General features: G+C 47.7%; 1 protein-coding gene across 2 annotated transcripts; it reads right to left on the reverse strand.

The window, feature by feature from the left end:
* Positions 1–7,949: 7,949 nt before the first annotated feature.
* On the reverse strand, positions 7,950–23,144 carry Ms4a15 (membrane spanning 4-domains A15). Of its 2 annotated transcripts, none has more exons than XM_021219548.2 (7): positions 23,016–23,144; positions 14,166–14,404; positions 12,692–12,814; positions 10,829–10,885; positions 10,123–10,215; positions 9,674–9,787; positions 7,950–8,879 (listed from the first exon to the last, which is right to left on the reverse strand). In XM_021219548.2, exons 1-7 carry the CDS (start codon positions 23,083–23,085, stop codon positions 8,763–8,765), a joined length of 813 nt encoding a protein of 270 aa, XP_021075207.1. In that variant the 5' UTR covers positions 23,086–23,144; the 3' UTR covers positions 7,950–8,762. The 2 variants fall into 2 exon arrangements, with proteins under 2 accessions (XP_021075207.1, XP_021075215.1); XM_021219556.2 differs by having other exon boundaries at positions 14,166–14,340; positions 23,016–23,074.
* Between the last annotated feature and the right edge of the window lie 487 nt (positions 23,145–23,631).

Raw genomic sequence — 23,631 nt, forward strand, 5'->3', positions numbered from 1 at the left:
CTGGCTATGGTGACTTGGTCTTGCCAGGTTTTTTTTTTTTTTTTTCCAGTTTCCTTTGCCTGGCTCTAGCCTTCGCTCTTGTTCCAGAGCCATGTCCTTAAGATAAGGACCTGACAAACAGGAAGTTGTCATTACTGGTCTGCAAAACACAGGCTGCTGACTGAGCCATGTCCTCAAGATAAGGGCCACACAACTAGAAGATCAGTTACTGTTCTGAAAACCACAGCCTTCTAACTTTCACACAGTGCTCTCAATCTGGCTCTCTTGTGAAATCTCTTACTTCCCCAGACATGAACTTGAGAACTTAGTTTGCAACCTGGTGTCTTAGTCATTGTTCTACTGCTGTGAAGAGATACCAATACTAAGGTAACTCTTTTTTTTTTTTTAAATTTTTTATTAGATATTGTTTTCATTTACATTTCAAATGCTATCCTGAAAGTCCCCTATACCCTCCCCCACCCTGCTCCCCTCCCTACCCATACCCACTTCTTGTCCCTGGTGTTCCCCTGTACTGAGGCATATAAAGTTTGCTAGACCAAGGGGCTTCTCTTCCCAATGATGGCCGACTAGGCCATCTTCTGCTATATATATGCTAGAGACATGAGCTCTGGGGGTACTGGTTAGTTCATATTGTTGTTCCACCTATAGGGTTGCAGACCCCCTTTAGCTCCTTGGGTACTTTATCTGGCTCCTCCATTGGGGGCCCCATGTTCCATCCAATAGATGACTGTGAGCATCTACTTCTGTATTTGCCAGGCACTGGCAAAGCCTCACAGGAGACCTAAGATGACTCTTATAAACAAAAGTATTTAATTAGGGGCTTTCCTACTGTTTCAGAGGTTTAGTTTATTATTGTCATGACAGGGAGCAGAGCATGTCACCATGCTGCCATGCATAGCCCTGGTGAAGGAGCTAAGAACTTTACTGAGGGAGAGAGAGAGAAGGGGGGGGCTGGGCCTGACACGGACTTTTGAAACCTCAAAGCCCACCTCCACTGACACTCTTTCTCCATCAAGTTCAAACCTCCTAATCCTTCTAATCCTTTCAAACAGGGGCACTCCTTGGTGACTAAACATTCAAATATATAAGCCTATGGGGGCAGGGGTGGATTCTTAATCAAACCACCACATTGGCCAACATAGGCTTATAGCCATATCATGATGCAAAATTCCTTTAGTCTGACTTCTACTTCAAAAGTCCCCATCAGCTTTCAGTCTTAACACGGCTTAAAAGTTCAAGATCTCTTCTGAGACTCATGGCATTTTTTTTTTTTTTTTGGTTTTTTTCGAGACAGAGTTTCTCTGTGTAGCCCTGGCTGTCCTGGAACTCACTTTGTATACCAGGCCGGCCTTGAACTCAGAAATCCGCCTGCCTCTGCCTCCCAAGTGCTGGGATTAAAGGTGTGCACCACCACGTCCGGCTTCATGGCAATTTTTTAACTGTAACCACCTACAAGATAAAATCAAAACGCAGTTCACATACTTCCAGTGTACAATGACACAAAATCTACATTACCGTTCCAAAAGGAGTAAAGGGAGCTTAGTGAGGAAGTAACAGGCCAAACTGAGATGAAAATGGGCGGGGCAAATGCCAAACTCTCCATCTCCACACCTGACGTCAAAGTGCTCCTGTGATCTCCAACTCCTTTTACCTTTGACTGCAACACACTTCTCTCTCTTGGGATGGTTCCACACCTAGTCTGCAACTCTCCTTGTCAGGGATCTTCATTTTGTGCTCTCCAGTAAAATCTAAGTGTCACTGTCACAGCTTCACTCAATGGTGGCGTTGGACCTCCATGCAGAGACAACACTGACACGTGCTTGTCCTCAGTGGCGTCTCTGGGCCATGGAGGAAGATTTCACAGCCCCCCTTCTTGTATCCTTTAAAACCAGAGTCATGTGGGCCAGAGCTGCCAAGTTCTGCTGCTTGATGGAGCGGGAACTTAGCCTTCTTGCTCAATTACATTTTCATGAGCTTTCTGTTGTTGTTGGTTTTCTTCACTACTTAAACTTTTCTCTAATTCTCTTTCACAGGTTGGAAGCTTAGCTGGGTAGGGTTTAGCCCTGAAGTCACTACTCCTCTATTCTACTTAGTGTCAGGTTTTTTTTTTTTTAAAAACTTTTATCTCCTTGAGCACTGGACTTGGCTCTGACACCACCTAGCCTAACGCTCATTTTTTTTTCATAGTTTACATTTTATATTTCTTTTTGTCAGACTTACTCCTTTTCATTGTATACCTGCATAAGAGTGACTACTAATAACCACATGACATAGCCAATTCGAGGCTGTCTTGAAATCATCCGTTAATCCAAAACCCTTCAATTTAGCCCCAGACGGAATTTTAGGACAAGGGCAGAAAGCAGTCACTTTCTTCACCAAATACCACAAGAACAGGTTCTAGGCCGCTTACCACTAATCTTCTTCCTTTCTGAAATCTCTTGAGCCAGGCTGTCATAATCTACATTGCTTTCAGTACCTCTGTCTTCCATACTTCTGTTAGTAAGCGTGTTAGTTCCCATTAAACCCCACTTAAAGTGTTCAACCAAACATTTTATGAATTTAAAGTCTCCAAGTCTTCCATATTTCTTCAGCAAACAGCATGGTCAGGCCTGGTACCATCTTCTATCTTAATTACCAGGAAGAGGTACCACGACCAAGGTAACTTATAAGCAAAAGCATTTAATTGGGGGGCTTGCTTTTGCTTACAGTTTCAGAGGTTTAGTTCATTATCATCACAGCAGGGAGCATGGCAGCTTGCATGCTGGAGAAGTAGCTGAGAGCTTTACGTCCTGAACCACAGGCAGAGTGGGGGTGGGGCTAGACCTGGAATGGGCTTTTGAAACCTTAAAGCCCGCCTCCAGGGACACTCTTCCTCCAATAAGACCACACCTCCTAGTTCTAATCCTTTCAAATAATGCCACTCTCTGGTGACTAAGCATTCTCGTGCCCAGTTACCTTGTCCACCTTACCTCCAGGACAGGACAGACTGTCCTGGGGTGAAGGTAGACTGGCAGGATGGGAGGGGCAGAGGGAGAATTTTTTTGGTCTTCTCGCCCAGGCTCCTCAGCCAGATAAGGAGCCGCAGACCCAGTTGTCTGGTGTCTTAAGGAACCTTAGGGCCTCCTCGGTAATTTGCACTCAGCTTCGGACTTTCTGCAAATCTCTCCCGTTTCCTTAGCTTGTGGGAGGCAGAGACTGAGCTAGGAGGATCCTTCAGTCTTTTAGTGGGCCAGAACATGAATCTTCTAAGCAGACAGGCCAGGCCTAGCCCTGGCTCTATTCCTGCATCTCAGTGTCTAAGTCTGTTTCTATGGATACACAGGAACACTAGTGCTTGCCTGAGGGTGGGCTGCAAGGATTAATTGGGCCAGGGCCAGAGGTTAGAATTTAGTAATAAAAGCCAATGATACCTGCCCTACCTGGGAAGGTAGTGGAGAGGAGATTGTGTGGAGACGGTCATCTGGAAGCGCACACTGCCCTTCAGGACTCTGTCTGCAGAGCGATGAGCTGGGTGCCAGGGAATGTGTAGAATGGGTAAGGTCTGGGTTAGAAGGTTGAGAAAACCTTGATGTGAATGTGACCTTGAGCAGACAGTGCAGAAGAAGCCAAGAGAGCAGAGAGGGTAGTGTAGTATGTGTTTACACATACATGTATATGTGTACATAATATGTGCACATATATGTACATAATATGTGCACATATATGTACATATGTGTAGATGTGTGTATGGGCATATTAGGCACAGAAAGGCAGGAACGGAGAGGTATGGAGTCAGTGTGACAGTGTGGCTGCTGGCAGCCACCCTTAGAAGACTGGGTTTTCAGTTATGTTAGGTCAGAAGGAGCCCTGATATTTGCAGAGTAACCTTTCTTGGGGTCTCAGGGCTAAGCGCTTGGTGTAAAGGGAGGATCTGGGAAACGGAGGGAGGACTTTTCCAAGTGTCTTCCTTGCTCTGCCTTTTCAAATCTGTCTCTCTGTGTGCTCATAGTTCCAGGGTTAGAAGGGAAGGGGTGACATTCATCTTAGCTCTCAGAATCACCAACGGATCCTGGGCTCCTGGTAGCAGACTCCTCCCTGGAGAGAGGCCCGTAGTAACACCACTTCCCAGGACTCCATAGCATGGAACATTTGTTCTCCAGCTGCTGCCGACATTGCTTGATAAACAGTTCCTGTTCGCTTCTGGGGGGTCAAGTTTCAGCCACTCACCACCACCCACCACTTGCAGCTTCTGACCGACGGGCACAAGAGGCTGATCTCTTGTGTTAAGATTGAGCCCCACTCGAGGCCCTGATGACCCTCCCTCGTTTGTTTCTGCTGTGGAGAGGGGGTACTCACCTGGCCCAGGGACCTCCGTTGTAGGCTTCAGCTGTGCCTTACCATCCAGAGCTGCTTCAGCGCAGAGCCAGAGGTGGAAATCGGAACATCTTTATGGCTTTAGACTTTGGATTCTTTCCTTTCTGGAACCCACCCCTTGCTCACACTCCCAGCTAATCAGAGATGCATGTCTGGACTAGGTCCTTCAAAACCATCTGCTTCCAAACCTGGGCAGGCGAGGACCAGAGTCTCCCTTGTGTCTCCCTTCAACAGCTGAGACAGTTGGTGTTGCAGCGTTGACATTTCAGACAGTTCATAGAGCAGGACTGATGAAGGCAGTTGTCAAGTTGGTCAAGCCGCATTTGAATGGTTTGATTATTAACATTTTCAAATTTTTATTTGTGTGTGTGTGGTTGATGTGAGTGTGTGATTGATGTGTGTCTGTGTGCCTGTCTGTGTGAGTGTGTGTAGGTCAGAGGACTTTGTGAAATTGATTCCTTCTTTCCACCTTTCCACGGTGCTGAGATCTGAGCGGATATCGCCAGGTTGTGCAGTAACTTTAGCTTCTGAGATTCCTTTCTGGCCCCCCAAAGAATCTTTTAATGTTTTGAAAGTCAAAGTATCCACAATAGTGGTTACAATGACCCTGCCCTGGCCTTGTGTCCCTCCTCAAACCAGCCATGGTCAACCTAAGTTCTTGGTTGACTTTGATCTCTGGTGGTAAGCAAGACAGATGTACAGTCATCTGGGTAAGCATGGTAGTGTTTATCTTGAAAAGATATGGTCATGTGACCACAAGTAACAGGACTGAGACTGAAGTCCAGCCACCACCAAGCTTGTAGCCCCTGTGACTTACAGAGAACGTATCTAAGGCATGTTTGGATCTTGACCACTGACACGGTGAGACGAGAGTGTGTAACTTCAAGCTGTCCAGTCTGTCGCATGCAGACCTAGATAACTACTGTGCTTTTTCTAATTTTTCTCCGGTTTTTAAAAACAGAGAATACACATTTGATTGTTAATATTTAATATACACATTGAAGTGTATGAAGCATATGCAGTTAGGTAAATTTGTATGTATATGTGTGTATGTGCGGTTTATTTGTGTGTGTATTATTTTCCATCTTACTTTTCTTTCTTTCTTTTTTTTTTTTTTTTTTTTTTTTTTTTTTTTCGAGACAGGGTTTTTCTGTATAGTCCTGGCTGTCCTGGAATTCACTTTTACAGACCAGGCTGGCCTCGAACTCAGAAATCCGCCTGCCTCTGCCTCCCGAGTGCTGGGATTAAAGGCGTGCGCCACCACACCCGGCCTTTTCTTTCTTTTTTAAAAATTGATTTTATTATTATTACTACTACTACTACTACTATTTTGGTTTTTCAAGGCAGGGTTTCTCTGTGTAGCCCTGGCTGTCCTGGAACTCACTCTGTAGACCAGGCTGGCCTCCAACTCAGAAATCCACCTGGCTCTGCCTCCCAAGTGCTAGGATTAAAGGCGTGCGCCACCACACCCAGCCATGATTTTATTATTTAATATGTATAATTGTTTTTGTTTGTATGCATGTCTGTGCACCACATGCATGCCTGGCACTCGCAGAGGCCAGAAGATGGTGTCAGATCCCCTTGAGCTAGAATTACTGACAGTTGTAACTGCCATGTGGCAAGTCAGTGTTTGGGAAGACTCAAACCTTGGTCCTCTGGAAGAGCAGCCAGTGCTCTTAACTACTGCTAAGCTATCTCTCCAGTCTTCTTACTGTGTGTGTGTGTGTGTGTGTGTGTGTGTGTGTGTATGCACACAATAAAGTTGGTTTTATTGGTGATGCTCTAAAATGGAAATAACCTGGTTATCCATTAACAGGTAAATCAATTAAAGTGACAGAATAAAACAAAATGTTTATAGTATGAAAAATAATAAAATAAAAGTATAACATGTTATAGATGAATCTAACATTTCATTCAGTAAAAAGAGTCAGACACAAAGATACACACATACTATATAATTTCATTTGTGTGATGATTAAAAGCAGGCAGAGCTAGTGATGTTTAAAGAAATAAATAAGAATTGAGCTTTTTAAAAAGCTTCCCACCTGCTTTGAGCAGAATTAACTTAATTGTGGGAATAAGGCCAAAAATTTGTTTTCTTGCCCCACCCACCTTTGGTTATTAAGTATAGTCTCAACAACTGTGGAATGACCAAATAGGGAGCTAATTAAGAGCCCCTGGGAGTAGTGAGAGCGCTCCCTACAGTTCTCCCGCTGAAATACCACCCTCTTTGTCATCTACCAGAAACTCGATCTGATGACAACTGAGGGGTAGGTAGCCTTGGGGTGTGATTAGGGTTAGAAGGCTTTCAGGATAAGGGCCCATAAATGAATCCTAGTACTTTATCAGAAACAGAAATAAACCAGACTTGCACGCATGATCTTTCTGTCTTTTGTTGAGTAATGCTTTGTGCCACCTTTAGACTCTGCCAGAAGGCCACCACCGTACGTGAACTTTTGCCCTTCAATCTCCAGAACAGTGAGGTAAATAAATATCTCTCCTCTATTTTTAAAGTTAGAACCCTTGGGTATTTGATAATAGATCGCTGCTTCATCCTTTGTAGAAACAGAGCTCTGTGAGGTTAGGCAAGCCATGATTCGCCAACAGAAATTATTGAAGAAACATCTGCCATTATTTGGACTAGGTTTTCTCTCAGATTTTTACCCAGAACCTTAGCTCATTGTCCTGAAGCAGAAATGCCTGTTACCAGATGGTACTGTGAGATCTCTTATTCCTATCTGCCTCAGCATAAACTTGGTTGTGGTGATTGTGGGTTCTGAGTAACCTACCGAGATATGAAGAGGTTGGAAAAGAATCATGGGAGATGACATCACAGAACACCGGGAAAGGCACGAAGCTAATGATGTAATGACGATCTAGATGGTTAGAAAACTGGCATCTGAACCAGACTGAGGTGGGAGGCTGGGTAAGCTGTTTATTTATAATTTGGTGCGACTTCGACGTGCACACAGTCAGCACGACTTGAATTCATTAGTATTTGTTAAAGCCTACTCATGATTCATGTCAGCACTTGGCAAGCAAGTATGTAAGTTACATGTGTTGTGGAACTTCATTAGAGTTATCTTCCATGCACATGCTGACTGTATTGGTGGGGAAGTATGACATGCTGAGTTCAGGCCTCTGAAGGCTTCCTTTGTTCTGGTACTTGCCCATCTTAACTTTCAACCCCAGGTCTCTCATGGAACCTGGAACTCACTGATTCAGATAGATTCGTTGGCCATGCAAGCCCATGGGTTCCTCCACTCTGTGCCTCTCCAGTACTGGGATTACAGACCCGTGTCACTGTGCCCAGCTTCTCACTTGCCTGCTGAGCACAGAGACTCAGGTTTCTTAACCACAGAGTCCTCTCCCCTGTCTCCACACAAGTTGATTTTTCACATATGCAATTACCCATGTGGTCATCATTCAAGTCAAGGCATGGAGAGGCCCCTAACTGTAAGAAGTTACCATATCCTGCCTGCTCTTAATGGGGGTACTTACCTGAACCTCCGATTAACCATGGGCAGCCCTCAGAAGACCCCAAGCTTAAAAAGCAAATGCCACCACATTGAGACCAGCCTAAAATCTAAGCCACGCTGTTTATTTTTCTCCGAAGTATAGATGATACAAGCCATATGTCAGGGCCTGTGAACACTGGACTGGAGGTGTCTTCTTATTCCTATGGGGTCCCAGCCTGTTCCCATGGTAACTCTCAGGGGCATGCCTGCTTTTCAGGCAGGGTCGGGGGCGTATGGAGTGGTTCAGTCTCCTCTGCAGCCTCCTGTCCTAGTAGGTGGGCAGAGCCAGAGTCAATACCAATCTTCTGTCACAAATAAGGAGAAGGAGGTTCTGGGGTGGAGAAGAGAAATGCAGGGCTTAGCCAAGAGGTGCTAGATTAGTCTTATGTGGTGTGGTTTAGCACTTTAGTTCCGGGTGGGAAAATGAAAACCCAAAGATGTAACAGCAGGTGACAAAGGACAGAGCTGGACTTGGGAGTTAGGAGCCTGGAGGTCAGGTCTTGCTGTGTGGTAGGGCCAGAGCTCCGAGCCTCTGAAATGCCATTCTATTCTGAAACATTCTGAGTTCTCCGTGCTTAATGATCTCGAAGGCAAACCTCTGAAACCTCTGCAAAGGCAAAATTTCCCACGATGAGCAGAGGACTGCAGAGGAGTGTACAGGACGTCTCTGTCAGGTGACAGGGATGAGGATGGACACACCCTGGACACCAGCTTTATGCCTTTTTTGGAAAGACACTACTAAAGGAATTTGGAAACGGATGGAACACTTCACTCAGTGACACAGTGCACGTGGCTTGGAGAGCCTCGCTGGGGAACCGCTGCCTCAGAACGGACAAAGAGAGGGTGGGTAGAGTGGGAAGCCTGGACTTCAACCTGCAGAACTTCAATCTCCTATTCTGATGACTCCTTGGGCATATATGCCACGTTGTCATAGGCAGGGGGTGGAGAGACTGCTGGGCTGGGGATGTTGAAATCCGTGCCGAAGGCATTGGGTAGGAAAATCACAGACTGCAAAGAAAAAAAAAAAAAATAAAAAAACAAAGAAAAATAAAAATATCCCAAATTCCAGGCGGCTCTGCGGTCTTCGGGGAGTGTTGCAATAGTGCCACCCCGTGGGCACTCTGAGAACCGCAGCTCTCACACACAAAAGCATCGTGTAACTGACATGTTAGCAAACAATTTCTAGGGTCAATTATGAGCTAGGGTTCGGACACACTGAAGTAGACAAAACCTCATTTCCCTAGGGGATAGTGAGCTGATATTTCCTCTCTGGATGGTCTCTGCTGAGCCCGGGGTTTCTATAGTTCTTGCCTGAACATGCTGCTCTGACATTAGTCGCCACTCACTGGGCTCCTTGAATCTAGTTCATCCTCCTGCTCCAACCTTAAATGGCACCTGTCAGCTCCTGGCTGCATTTTCCTGCCAGGCAAGCCTTTGTGCTATCAGTACCCCCTCTTCCCACACTCTTCCACCAGCCCCCTGTTTTCCCCTGGAAAAATGAGCTTAACTTCCATTGAGATATGCTGTCTTTTCTGATATGTCTATCTGTAGGCAGTCTGTGGGCACCTCTGTGCAAGTTGCGCACCTCGCCCTCCCCAACCCTGTTCTCCTATTCCAGAAGGCTCTGTTCTGCCAATAGTGTTGGCGCCCCCTGTGGCCACGGGGTGAATAGTCCCATTTCACAACTTGAGGTTCTCATCACAGCTCAGCCACAAAGGGGAAGTGGAAGGGGCTGCAGGCGTAACCTCTTCCTAGATAACAGGCAACCTCAGGGGCTCTGGACGTGGTATGAGAGTACTCACTGCGTTAGTTTGAGCACGGGTGGCTTGGCACCCAAAGTGGGTGGCAATGACAGCGATGAAGAACTCCAGGATGGTGAAGATGGTCAACACGGCAAGGTAGCCCCTGCCCACATCCTGAGAACCCAAAACCACAATAAAGGCAAACAGAGCGTTTAAAAGTAAAGAGACACCCCTGGACCAAAAATAACTTTCCTAGGCAAGAGGCAGAGATGTGTACCTGGCTCCAGCCTTGGGCCCCACTCCTTCTATGCTATGGGGTCTCATCTCCCTTCCCCCGCTTTCCCCACCGGACGTGGGGTAGGGTCAAGGTGTCAATACACTCATGAAGTCTACCAGAGCATCAGGCTCTGCAACTAGCCCAGGACTGCAGACTCTTGGGTCTTCCCTAGTCCTGGCTATAGCCCTCATCTCTCTGGGTTTATCGCCTCTTGAGACATCTGCCAACACACCCAGTTAGTGACACCAAAGTCCATGAGAAGAATGGCTGTCCCCGCGAAGGCTGCCATGGCACTGAGGATGTTGGTTCCCAGACTGCTCTTCAACTGTGGGAGGAAGAGGAGCAACAAGAAGAGGCAAAGAGGAGAAAGGACACTCACTGTGCCCAGTCTCCTGCATCCTCCTTCCTGGCCCAAGGGCTTGGGGCCATGAGCACTGCAGGAGGCTGGGTTTTCCTTCTCCTTTCCTGAGACCCCAAGAAGAGGCCCTAATGGCTCTCTCTGCTTCTTCCATCTTCTTGGGAGCTTCTGGGAAGGAGGTCTAACCCTCTTAGTGGCTTTCCTGGGACATGTTTGCAGCATGTGTCTGCCACCTCCCTCCCAACCCCCAACTTGTCTTTCCCCAGGCCCAGGCCCACCCACCTTAACAACTTGGTGGCTATTCTCCTGGGGACCCTTCCTGCGACTGCCTCCTCTGAATGTCTGTGAAGACTTTATCTCTAGACTCTTACCATCTACCTTGGGTGGCACTTTGCAAGTGTCCCATCTCCTCCTTCTGTATGTGGATGTTTAAATTCCTTCTGTGGACACTTTAGAAAATCTCCATGGAGTGCTTGTTGAATGGGCCAAATGAGCGAGCAGATGGGAGTGGGGTCCTGAGTGGCACCCAGTTGAGAGGGCACTGTCCCTACCCTGGCTCTCTGTGTCCATTCAGACTTACCAGGCAACTGGTGTGGTTCCTCTCAGCTGCTACGGAGAGGGACCCAGAGATGATAAACTGTGTGGGGAAGAGAGAGCCCAGTGGGGTTTTGGCTGAGACATTGTGCAGGGAGCATCATACCTAGGTCCCATCAAGAAGGTAACAGATAGAGGAGCATCAACTTCCTTGTCTGCATCCTGGCCAGGCATCTTGGATGTAGCCCTAATCTTAGTGGTTCTGTAAGAGGCCCCAGTCCTTGGGCATGGTGGCACATGCCTTTAATCCCAGCACTTGGGAGGCAGAGGCAAGTGACTCTGTGAGTTCAAGGCCCATTTGCTCTATGTAGTGAGTTCTAGGACAGCTAGGGCAACAAATAGAGACCCTGTCTCAAAAAACAAACAAAAACAACAACAACAAAAACAAACACACAAAGAGGCCTCTGTCTTGAGACCTCAAGCCATGGTTTACTAGGCATGCATTTTCGTTGACATTATACTACTGAAGTGTCATAGTACACTCACATTTCCTTCTAATATTCACTAAACAAGTAGCAGTTGGGTGTCAAGAACATAAAATGTGCATCTCTCTCTCTCTCTCTCTCTCTCTCTCTCTCTGTGTGTGTGTGTGTGTGTGTGTGTGTATGTGTGTACTTGTGTATGCCTGCCTCTGTGTGTTTGTACTTGTGCATGTGTGCCTCTGCGCTAAGGTCAACTTTGGGTGTCATTCCTCCTCAGGAGCTGCCCACTTTGGTTTTGAGATACAACCTCTTATGTGGACTTGGGCTCATTGATTACGTCAGGGTGGTTGACCAGTGAGTTGTGAGAAGGTCTGCCAGTCTCTTTCTCACCAGCCCAGCTGTGCTTTTGACAAGGGTGATTGATGGAGGTAAGGACTCAAGCCCTCACTCTTGCCGTGCAAGTTCATGACACACTGAACTCTCTCCCCAGCCCTATGAAGTTTTAAGATAATGACTGAGTTTGGAGCTACATATGCCCGCCTAGGCCGCAGGACCCTGTTGTCTCTTGAGAGACCAACAAACAGGCTTTTGTTTATTATCCCCTCCTACCATGGGAATGGCACACATTTTGTGACAGATTTTGAAACAGGAGGGATCTTAAAGAACAGTGCTACCTTTGTTTCTTCCCAAGGCAGTGCCCACTTTAGACTCCTGCTGGCCAACATGTCCCTCCCTCTTGGGCCCACCATGGACCACTAGAAGCAGGGTTTAGAGCTTGTTCCCAGCCATTTAGCTGTAGCTGTGAAGTTTCAGCAATGCTGGCATCTCTGAACTCCACTTTCAGGGGCTTCTGAGCTCTTGCTGAGATAGTCTGGGATATGCAGAAGGGACTCCACCGTCATACACAGCAGAGCTTCAGTGAAGACCCTGTTAAGCTCATCTGAAAGCCCGTGCTTCCTGGAGGTAGCTGGAGGGTCCTCATTCCCAGAGGCACTGGCACCTTTGGTAAGGCACAGACAGCAGTGCCACCTTGCAAACTCCCTCTCTTTGGGCCTCGGAGCAGACAAGGAAACCTTGATTTGGTTCTCTGGTGAGGTATGGTCAGAAGAATGGACATTGGATAGGGAGACTCCCTACGGATCAGCTCAGGCAGGACTGGAACCCACAGAAGGAACTGAGGATTTCTGTTGGTGGGTGGGTATGGACTCAGGTAGCCCAGGTGTGAATAGGATGCTGGTCTGCTTGCTCCTCACCCATAGTTTCTGGTAGAATAGTAATGGTAACTATTACTCCCATGTTTGTCTTGTGAGGGGTGAGTACAACTCTGACATAAGATGGGCTATGGCTAGGAAAATGTCGGGAGTGGGACAGGGCGAGGTGACCTGGGCAAAGCCACTCCTTAGCCGAGGATGGCTACCCGCACTCACACAAGCTCCTCCCCAGAAGGGGACGCCACCTTCGATGAAGAGCATCCCCAGGTGGCCGCGGCGAACCATAAGCAGGACGCTGCCAAAGCCAAGGTGGATGAGGCCGATCAGGATCTGCACCGTCTGTGGGAAGCAGAGAAGGCTCATGCCACTGACTTGGGGCCGGGAGCTCCACACTGCCCTCTGCTGTCCTGCAGACCTGACTTTCCACAGCTCCTGGGAGGAGGCAGAGGCCAGCCTTAATCAAGATAGAACCAGCTCTCCTCAGACTAGGAGGAGCATCAGGGCACGGCTTTGCGTTGGTCTTGTCAAGCACAGCTCTGATTTGTTTTTCTGATTTTCTTAGCCTTGGTTCCTTGACTCTCAGCACGTTGGTACCAAATGCCTAGTTTGCCTTCTCCTGTTGTCTTTCTTTAGCCCATCCTGGGGTTTGGGGGCTACACTGCTTCCACTGACTGAACTTTGCACCTGGGTTTCTTCTTATTCCTCTTCCTCCGGTTCCCCTCTTATCTTTACCTCCTATTCTTTCTTCTATTTACCAGTGTCCCAAAGAAGCGGGACGGTTTTCCTAAGGGTGGGGACTCTCTGGGAAGTGTGGCCTTGTGATAAGTTCTGCTGCATTGTCTTTCAAACTCTTTTTTTTTTTTTAAGCAATTCACACGCCTATTTATCCATCACCTACTTTTAAAAGCCTTAAAATTTATCATCTATCTTATCTACCAGTCACCACCTATTACATAATATATATTCTGTCATCTACTTGTCTTACCTATATATTTATCTTATCTTACTTATCCATCCTATGTGTCATTTACCAATCATATTTATCAGCATCCACCTCTTATCCTCTTAATCAATCATATTCATCTACCATCTTTCTTTCATCTATCTTATCTACATTTTATCCTTCCTAGAGACCACTATCTAAGGCTGTTTGAGATGGGAAGAGGGCATGGAAGCCAAACTTTGTGGACTCTCAGCTCTACAGGAGTTGGTTCTTCCCTATCATTTCATTCTCGTCCCTTGTCAGCCCTTCCTTTAGTCATTACATCCCAGGCACGTCTGTATTCTGTATCTTCCTTTGACAAGCCACACCCATTCCCACCTCAGGGACTTGGCATTTGCTGGTCTTCATGATAGCTAATCCTACCCCTCACCCATCCTTCTGCCCATCCCGCTCTTGCTGGGCTGGCTTTAACACTAAGATCTAGCCTCAGTGTCGGCTCCCCAGAGAGATACTTCGGTCTTTGCTAGTGTTGCCGTCCCCCACCCATCATTCTTAATCCTCTTTGGAGTTTTGGTCATTTATTTACTGATTTATTGGGTGAGTTTCAAGGGGGAAGGGAATCCTTCTCTGTCTAGTGAATGAATGAATTCTCACATCTATCCCCTGCCTCTACCTCTCCCTATTGAGTGTGAGGCACTCTGCCTGCCCAGCAATTTTGTCTCAAGTCACATGACAAGCTGCCCTTACCCCTAAAGCTTTGGGTTCTCCGGTCAAGAAAGTCTCCATTGGTCTAAGATCAGGTGGTTGAGTAGCTCTGGGCGCCTGCGCCCCCAGCGGTGACTCTTCGAACTGCATGATCCCTGGAGGCTGGCACATGGAGGTGGGCAGAATGGCTGGAGGAGGGCGGAGGCCGCTGGCGTTGCTGGGCGGGATGACAACGAACACACCATTGCTGGCAGGAGGTGCAGACATCGTGTTCAGAGAGCCTGGGGGACGAAGGCTCAGGAGATAACAAGGCAGTAGTGGTGGACACACATATGTTTAAGGCTGTTGACTAAATGGTGTATCTCCCAGCTCTTGCTTACTGAGGTCGCAGTAGAACCCAAATTCTCAGCGAGAGCTGGGGAAAGAGAAGAGACTACAGAAGCGAAGTGGGTTCCTAGACTTTTTGGACTCTTGACTCTGATCTTGATTTCTCCTACATTACATGGAAGGACTTTTATTTCGATGCTGGGCGTGGAAGCCAGTCTGCATGTGAGGCAAGCCCATCACCGTTGCTGAGGCATATCCCCAGCCCAAGTGGAACCTTGGAGAGAAGCATCTATTTAAACATCCTCCTTTCCCTAGAAAGGGTGAGTGACGGTTCAAGAGCACACAGCTCGGGAAGGTGGAGCTTAGCTACAGTCCCATTTTATCACGGGAAGAGAAGGACTAGGAAGGATGAACCCCTTCTTGTCTTCCTCTAGGCCCACTTCTGTTGGCGGTGGCTACATAACTACCCTGGGGCAACATCCTCCTCTCTTTGACTACCCAAGGAATAACCACTATTGTAGCCAAGATAAATAAGGATTATGAAGACCTTAGGTGTGGCTGGCCTGGGAAACACTCTAGGGAACATTGACCTGTTAGCCAGATGTCAGGTGGTAGCTTCCCAGGGTGCTGCAGTCACTAATCTAGTGGATTATATGACATTAAACAGCCATCTGCCTTGCTGGTTTCCAAGCAATGTGGTGAAGAACCCAGCAGTCCAAGTCACAGCTCTATGACAGAAGCCAGGATTTGAGCCCTGGCCCATGTAGTTACTGTGAGACAAGGGGCAAGATGGTCACCTCTTCCTGCCTCACTTTTTGGACAAAAACGTAGGGGGAAGGCCACTAGAGCCTGTTACATTATAGGCCTGGTAAAGGCCACAGCTTACACAGTGAACTGTTGTAGCATCTTCATCTGAAGTATTAACACATTATCTATCCAGCACACAAATGTGTAGGACTGTGGTTTGTGTTCATGAGTCATTGCAGCTGCAAGGTCACACAGCTTGTGAGGACCAGGCTCTGCTCTGCTCCAAGTTACTCCATATTGGGCTGTGCCTTGCCCTGGACGACTGCCTTTGCGAGGCAGCATTTGGCCTTCCTGTGAGTTCCAACAGTGAGTCATGATAACACTGTCTCACTGTGTGCACAAGTACCACCACCTGCCAGCACCACCCACAGGGCACAAACAATTTACTCCTAAGGAGGAAAAGTACCACCCGGTCCTATGAAGGAGACACCTGGCACCGCAGTAGGGATGGCCCCATTGACCTGGCATCTGACCATCCAATGTGTGTGTCATGGAACCAACAGGCAGACTGTCTGACTCCAGCTCAGCTTGGTTTCCACTGACTGGTGTAGCCTCCTGAAATTCTGCCAGTCTGTGTCTTTGTCCGAACCAGCCCTGCACTTCTCTGTGGTCCTGCATTTCCACAGCACCCCTCAGCTCTGCAATCCTGTTCCTTCAGCTCTCCAACTGGAGTCCTTAATATCTGATCCAACCAACGCAGTGATGCAATGCCCGTTTGTGTCTCTAGTAGCTCTCTGCCTCTAGTAAGGTCTCTTTAAACTGTGCTGTGATCTCTGTACTTTTGAGGTTATTCTTTAATACACACACACACACACACACACACACACACACACACACACACACACACACACTGAGGTATATAAGGTGTGATCTGAGAGTTAAAACTAATACTTAAGATCAGAATAAAAATACACATGTTAGTCAGCAGTCAGCTATTAAGGGAAAATCGGGAGTATTTGGCAAATTGCAGCAAATGAAACTGACTTGGTTTGGAAATTTATTGTTAGTCAATAAATTCTGGCACTGTGGACAACACGAACGTACCCGTCTTTGTTTCTGGAATAGCAGGCTCTTGACATAGCCCATTTCCTGTGGTTCTTTGAGGGACCTCAGTGGATGAACATCTTTATGCTAGGTATTTGCTCTGTGATGGGCCTGATTCATATTGGTGAGTGTAAAACACAAGGGTCCGGTTGGACCTGCCCTTGAGACACACAGTGAGTCTCCACAAAGAATGAAGTAAGGTTCCTGGGGTTGGAGTACCTCCAAGGGGATGGCAGAGGAGGCCCGGGGAGAAACTGATGACGTGAGCATTTTCCGTCTACTGTAGGTGATTAATAAATGCTTCCTGGGTTAGGGAGGCAGTTCAGCAGGTAAAGTGCTTGCTGTATAGGCATGAGGACCGACCTGAGCTGGAGTCCCAGAAACCCATGGAAAAAGTTGGGTGTGGGCTCACACTTGTAAGCCTACTTCAGGGGAATCCTTGGGACTCTCTGGCCTGCCAGCCCAGCCTACTTGGTGAACTCCAGACCAATGAGCTCCAGATTCTCTCTAAAAACAAAAACAAACAAACAAACAAACAAACAAAAACAAAGTAGGTGTCCCCTGAAGAGTGACATGCGGAGTGCACTTCTGGCCTCTGCGTACATGCACATGCCTGGGTACCCCCAGCAGAGAGGCAGGACTCTGCAGGACACATGTACACAATTGCACATATGTGAACATGCACATACATGTGCACACAGAGTCATGCATGCACATACATGCAAAAGAAGAGCATATTTCAGGTAAATAGTGTTATTGAACGACAATCCCATGCAAAGGGTGGCAGAAGTCATTTGATATCTTTAAGGACTTTCTAATGTTTCTTCCAGCCAAAGGTGGGTGGCAACATGTGATATCAAGAGCATCTAGGAATGGTGCTATTACTCTCCACATGGTGGAGCTCAGTTGGGGCCCTGGTTTCCAGGCCTTCACACTGAAATGATTCTGCTAAATGATTAGCAGACATGAGTACTGCTTAAGATAGCACTGGCAAACCTTCCCTACAGAGACTCAGCTAGCAAAGGTTTTGGGCTTTGATCAAGTAGTTTCTGTTTTAAGTAGGAGATGCCTCTCATAGAGTGAACTAGACACAGGCAATGAATGCATACATAAAAGGTGGGACTGTGTTTCAATAAAGCTTTATTGACATGGACAGATGGCTTGGATCTAGTTGGTTGGCTGGAGTTTTCCAAGTTCAACCCCAGAACACTACCTGGANCATAGTACATGTTGACTGGAATTTCCTTGTTGCTTTAGATGTCAATCACACTAATTTCTACAATTTGGAGTAAGAGGGAAAATAAATTGAGCTTCCAGGTATTTCTATANAGTGAAGGTAAATATGGCTATGATGGCTTTGGCTAGAGTTTGGGTCTTGAATGTCCTTCAAAGGCCCAGATGTTAGACAAAGGCTTGATAGACTCAGGATGCTATGACTGACAGGTGACAGAACCTTGTATTACTTTTCTTATTCCTGTGACCAAATACCCTAAACAAGCATGTGAAAGCAAATTGGGTTATTTTGACTTAGCGCTCAAGGGAACACTGTCCATCCATCATGTCGGAGACTGAGTGAGTACATCCTGTCAGGCAGGAGTGAGGTGGCAGGTTGCACTACATCTGTATCGGGGAAGCATCCAGAGTGGGGGGATGTAGGGCGAGCCTATGAAACCTCGAGCCCTGGCTCCAGTGAGCCACTTTCTCCAGAGAGGCTCTGCCTCCTAAGGCTCCCACACCTTTCCCAAACAGTGTCATCAGCCTGAGTCCAAGACTTCAGGCACGTGAGCCACAATGAACTTGCAGGGGCTAGAGGCTAGAGGATGGTCCTTGGAGGGGATTTGGGGACAGGGCTTCTTCTTTGCTTACTAGTTACACACTCTAGCTATCATGTCCTACCACAGTCTCACATAGGCAACCAAACCTGGACTGGGGGCTGGAGAGATGGCTCAGCGGTTAAGAGCACTGACTGCTCTTCCAGAGGTCCTGAGTTCAAATCCCAGCAATCATATGGTGGCTCACAACCATCTGTAATGAGATCTGACTCCCTCTTCTGGTGTGTATGAAGACAGCTACAGTGTACTTACATATAATAATAAATACGTCTTTAAACCTGGACTGGGCCAGAAGCAAACCTGTTCTCTCTTTACGTAGATCATCTCAGGCATTTGTTGTAGCTAGCATAGCTGCCCCTCTCATCTCAGAGGCTGGCAGTGAGGATCAGAAGTCAAAATGGACCAGGCTCTTCTTAGAAACTGGCAAAGGACTATGGTACATTTGTTTCAAAGCAGTGTGGTTAGCAGTCCTAGGTCCTCACTGACCTTTGAAACTTGCTGAACTAGTCACAGGGCACAGCTCCACCCTGCCCCAGGTTATGGGATTAGCAGTGTTTGCTGACCTTATCCTGAGGATAGGATACTTTTGATACATTGCCTCTCACTTTCCCGGTGACCTCATAATTTCCACGGTTTATCATCTAGATGTGTTGCCGGGCTTGCAGCAGAGAGGGGATGTGCTTAAGGCGACTCAGCTAGTAAACTTGAGGGGAAAGACTCAAATTTAAGTCTGTCTGTGTCCCAGCCTGCACCTGACTGTCACTGCTGCCTCCAGGGACAGTCTCTGTCATTTGACCATTTGTTCTAGCTATTGTATTCTGGGTGCCCTGGCGTTTGGTGTGGTCCTGTGACTTGCTTTGGTTAAAATCTCTTGAGTGACAGTAAATTCACAACTTCTGAGCTAGGAGTTTAGTGACCAGTCCTGGGCATGATGGATAGACTTTCCCCTTTGTCACAGTACCTAGGCATCTTCCAGATAGAGGCCACTCTATGTGCTTGAGTTCCCAAGTGAGGAAAGTCTTAAGAGCTGTGAAGTAGCAGGAAGAGACCATCCTCTGCTGTCTTATGGCACTAAGATGGCAACGGGGCATAGCCGAGTTGGTAAAGTGTTTACAGGCCATGAAAACCCAAGTTCAATGCCCAGATCCCACATAAAAACGCTGAGCATGGTGGAGTTCTTTGAATCCCAGTACTGAGGAGACAAATCGAGGCAGATCCCTAGGGCTCCATGGCCAGCCAGTCTGGCCAAACTGGCTAGATGCAGGCCAGTGAGAGACATGACAAAACAAGGTGGGTGGTGCCTGAGGAATGACTCCTGAGGTTTTCCTCTGGCCTCTATATGTATGTGTCCACATGTGTTCATGTACTCACATGCATTCACATTGCATATATACGTACATATGCACACATACACCGACACTAAGCTATGTGTTCCTGAAGCACACTCTAGCTTCTCCTGACCATTACATCCTCCTTAAATGGAGAAATGTATGTAAGGCACTATGTCCTCCAGGAGTCAAGAGTATAGGAAGGAGCAGGAAATATGTACAATTCAGGTTAGCAAAGCAGAGAGGGTAAATGCCTCCCTTGAAGTCACATAGCACCTCAGTGGCTTCACTGTGATAGACCCCAGAATTCCCACTTCCAGTGGGGATGGTGCTGACTTTGGAGAATTCACCCACTCCTGGGCCTGAACCCTTGTTTTGTCAGAGTGAGGGGGACCCGTTGTTATACTTTCTTCCTTGGAACAATAGTTCAGATAGGCTTGACATTCACAGGTGATCACATTAAAAACCAAAGGGGGCTGAACTAGCCTGGCACAACAGTGCTTCCGCAAGTAAGGCGGTTTAAAAAAACTACTAAGGATAGTTTAAGCTCCCCGGAGTCAGAAAAGGTAGAATTTTAGGCTAAAAGGACACATTTGCTTTCACAGTTGCCATTTCACCATGAACAGGTGAAGATCATGTCTGAGGACCATGATGGATCATATGGGCACTAGGAATATTTTCTGAGGTTAAAAGGACTCTCTGGGCTCCCACTGGACTCAAGACACCCAGCAGGGACCACTTGCGTCATTAACAGCATCTCTCCCAGGCTGGTGGTGAGAAACATGATCACACACAGACCCCCGTGATTCTCAGGGGAAGAGAAACACCTACAGAAATAGGCTTTGCACCCTCGGTGGGGTAAGTGGCAAACCCTAGCAGGAATACGTCCTGAGATTCACACTCTCCTCTGCCCTCAGCTCCACCAGAAGCCAGAGACTAACGAATCTGTTGTATTCCAGGTGACTCCATCTCTGTGCTCCCATCTTTCTTACGAACAATCAGCCGGGGTATACCTACCACTCATGTATGCATAGGGACAGAAGGAAGGAAGTCACTGCACCCTGCCAGAAGGGAACAACTGCCTGGACACTCAGGGCATCTAGGGAGGCTGTGCTGATTATCAACTGCTGAATGAGCCATGGGTACTAACAGCCCTTCATGGAAAAGCCCTTTACAGTTTATAAAGAGCTCTCCTACAGACTCTAGAGCAGCCCTGGGAAGGAGGTGCAGTGGGAGTCACTTTGTGGAATGGGTAGGGGAGTGGAGCAGGTCACAGGCCTGGAAGGCTGATGTGTTGGTCGGAAACGTTAAGGCTGAACTGTCAGCTGAGACCAGACTCTGAAGTGAGTGATGTCACCAAGGGTGTCAGGGGACTTGCAAAAGGCAGGTGGCTGAGAAGATGTAAGGTGTCTTTTTTTTTTTTTTAATACCCTCTCTCTTACAGTTGCAAGTAAGGTTAAAAGTAGGTTTGACACAGTACAGGGAGGAGGGGAACATATCTCTGGTTATCTTTTGCCATGGCAGAGAGGCTGGCTCTGAGCAGCTTGTCCTAGGAGAAAGTCACATGTGGCTCTTTTCATTGGGTCTGCAGATTCCCAGGTTAGGGGAAGTTCTTCTGCAATGAGAGGGACACGGGAGAGAGTGCCCTGCAATGAGATGTGTCTCTGTAGAGACACCCCTTTAGAGAAGTGTCTACCAGCTCACAAAGCACCCAGCAGGCACATGGCCCCTAGCCTCTTTCTCCTCCTTGTCCACTGCCCAGTCTTGGGGATGCCACTCTGGCCAGCCACTGTGCATGTGCAGCGGGGAGAGCAAGAAACAGCATGGGAAAAGATTAAAGGCAGCAAACACCCTTTGTATCTGCTGAACCCGAGCTGAGGAGCAGCCCCGGGTCAAGATATGACATAGCTCAAGACCAGGCAGGCTAGTTGCTAGTTACTAAATTGCTGCTGTTTGGCCTGAGGGTGACTGGAAAAGCCACAGACTGCTTAAGTGTCACCTTGCTATAATCGCTGTGAATTTTTACAAATTAATGTAAGCAGTTTTACTTAGGAATAGCTATTTGCATCATAGAATATAACATTTGATTTATACCCTATAAAATAGAACCAATATTCAAATTGAAAATAACTTTACAGATCCACCTTAGACTTGATTAAAATCACACACACACACACACACACACACACACACACACACACACACACACACACACAGCAAAGCCCCTAAAACTCCAGAAAGAGAATAGTGCCCAGCTACCAACATCTGGCCCCATGCTTGGTACAGAGGAAGCCTCAGTCCTTCGGTGCTTCAGCTGTTAACAGCTTCAGTGGCATGGGCATCTACAGTCATGGGCTGCCCCAGCATGCTAGCTGGAGCACCCTTGGGCAGCTAGCACATGTCTCGGAGCACCTCCAGAGAGCCTCCTCTCCCACCCAGGTCCCAAAGCAGCTTTGCTTATTTCCCCCATTGGAGTTGCTTTTGGAAGAGGTGTTGGCAGCTGGAAGGGGCTGACTCTAAGGGGTGGGGATTCTGGGATGAGATATATGGCAACACATCTGGGACTTGGCAGCTTGGCTTGTAGCTGAGTCACAGACACTGCATTCAGCCTAGTAAGAATCCACATTACTATCTGGTGAGATGAAATAGCTGAGTGTTTGTGGGCAAACTGCCTAATCTCTCTGGGCCTCAGTTTCTCCGAATATCATAAAGTGGCTGTGTAGTAGTGGTAGGGTGAGGTGTTTTAGGCTTCTAAAGGTTTCCTATACATACATCCTGGGTCTGCAGCCATTTCTCAAACTAGGCAAGAACTTGTATCTATTTAAGTCTCGTCGGTGGCACCAGGCATCTTGTCTCTAGTCTCAGCATTTCCAGGACAGCCCAGGCCCGCCCCACTGTCCCAGAAGTGATGCAAACTGTCCCACCAGATGTAAACACGCCACGGGGAGGCTGATCTCCCAGGTGTTTTCTCCTATCCCCAGGTTGGACCTCACATAACCCATGGCCTTCTATCAACCCCTTTGCCTCCCTGCCCCCCTGAAGCTGAACAGCAGGGACAGCCAATTCCTTTCCTCAACTAATACTTCCCATCTGCAAATGACACAGTATTTGTTGGGAAGACTTTTCTGGCAGTGACCCTGGTCATCTTCTTCTCCTCTCATTAGAGAGGGGACAGTCAGAACACCTGTGCATGGATGGAATCGCCTGACTAGGTTGGACATCTAGCCTGAGCTGGCTTCTGGAGGAAGGGAGTCTCCTCTTCTTGGGAGGGTGACTGTCTCCCTGGGGTCCCTGACAGGTACCCGAGTGATCTTTGGTCTTGGCTTTGAGGAGAGAGGACAGACAGCCTTCTTTTGTCCTCCTTCACTATGCAGTGAGTCTCTTGTTGCCCTGAGCTGGAGTGGGCGGCCCTGGGATCTTACTTCCCAATCTTATACCAGGTGGGTTCCCTTCAGTGACTCCTTTTCTCACCCTGGGGGCCTCCACAAACCCCTGCCTCTTCGCTGGTTATGTTCCCTGGGTGGTCTTTCTGGAAGGACAATGGGGGTACTCACCGGCTTGCCACGGCTGCTGTGCGGGCTGCTGACTCCCCTCTGCCTCTGCGCTCCCACATTCACACATCATCCTGTGAAAACCTTGCTATTTGTGTGGGGCTTGGAAATCACTGCTTAGGAACTGCGCCTCTGGTAGGTTCTCAGTTCTTCCCAGCTCAGAGGCCTCCGCCTGTCTCCCAGAGGTGGGGGCCAGAGGAAGCTACTTGTGTGGCCACTGACCTCCAAAGAGCCCCAAAGTACCCCAGTCCCTTGCTTCAGTCTCTGGAAGGGAACGCCAAGGCTCAAAGAAGAAAGTGATTTGCTGGGCATCCACTACTAGTGTCCGAGCTAGGATGGGGACCCATATGGCTTTCATCCTCCCCTTCACCGCACTGAGATGCCCTGAGAGGCTTGGGCAGGCTGCCTGTGTTCTGCCCACCCAGGTTTGACCACAGTTAAACAGGGGGCCCAAGGAGGCTCACCGCTTTCTGGTGGCAGGTGGCTGAGGATCTAATCAGGAACGTTCCTGTGAACATGTGTTAGTGTTTTGTATGTGTATTTTGTATACACGTTAGCCTTCAAGTGCTTGGAAAATTTGCCTGTGAGTTTCTGGGTTCAGGATTTCATACAATAGCTT

The sequence above is a fragment of the Mus pahari genome, chromosome 1, assembly GCF_900095145.1.
Source record: "Mus pahari chromosome 1, PAHARI_EIJ_v1.1, whole genome shotgun sequence".
NCBI classification, from domain to species: Eukaryota; Metazoa; Chordata; class Mammalia; order Rodentia; family Muridae; genus Mus; species Mus pahari.

Excerpts from the sequence above, each read along its gene's own strand:
- Ms4a15 (XM_021219548.2), bottom strand. The coding sequence starts at position 23,085 with ATGATGTGTGAATGTGGGAGCGCAGAGGCAGAGGGGAGTCAGCAGCCC. Across the intron at positions 10,216-10,828 it reads GGAACCACACCAGTTGCCTG|TTGAAGAGCAGTCTGGGAAC; the intron begins GTAAGTCTGAAT and ends TTCCTCCCACAG. Across the intron at positions 8,880-9,673 it reads CCCGTGCTCAAACTAACGCA|TCTGTGATTTTCCTACCCAA; the intron begins GTGAGTACTCTC and ends TTTTCTTTGCAG.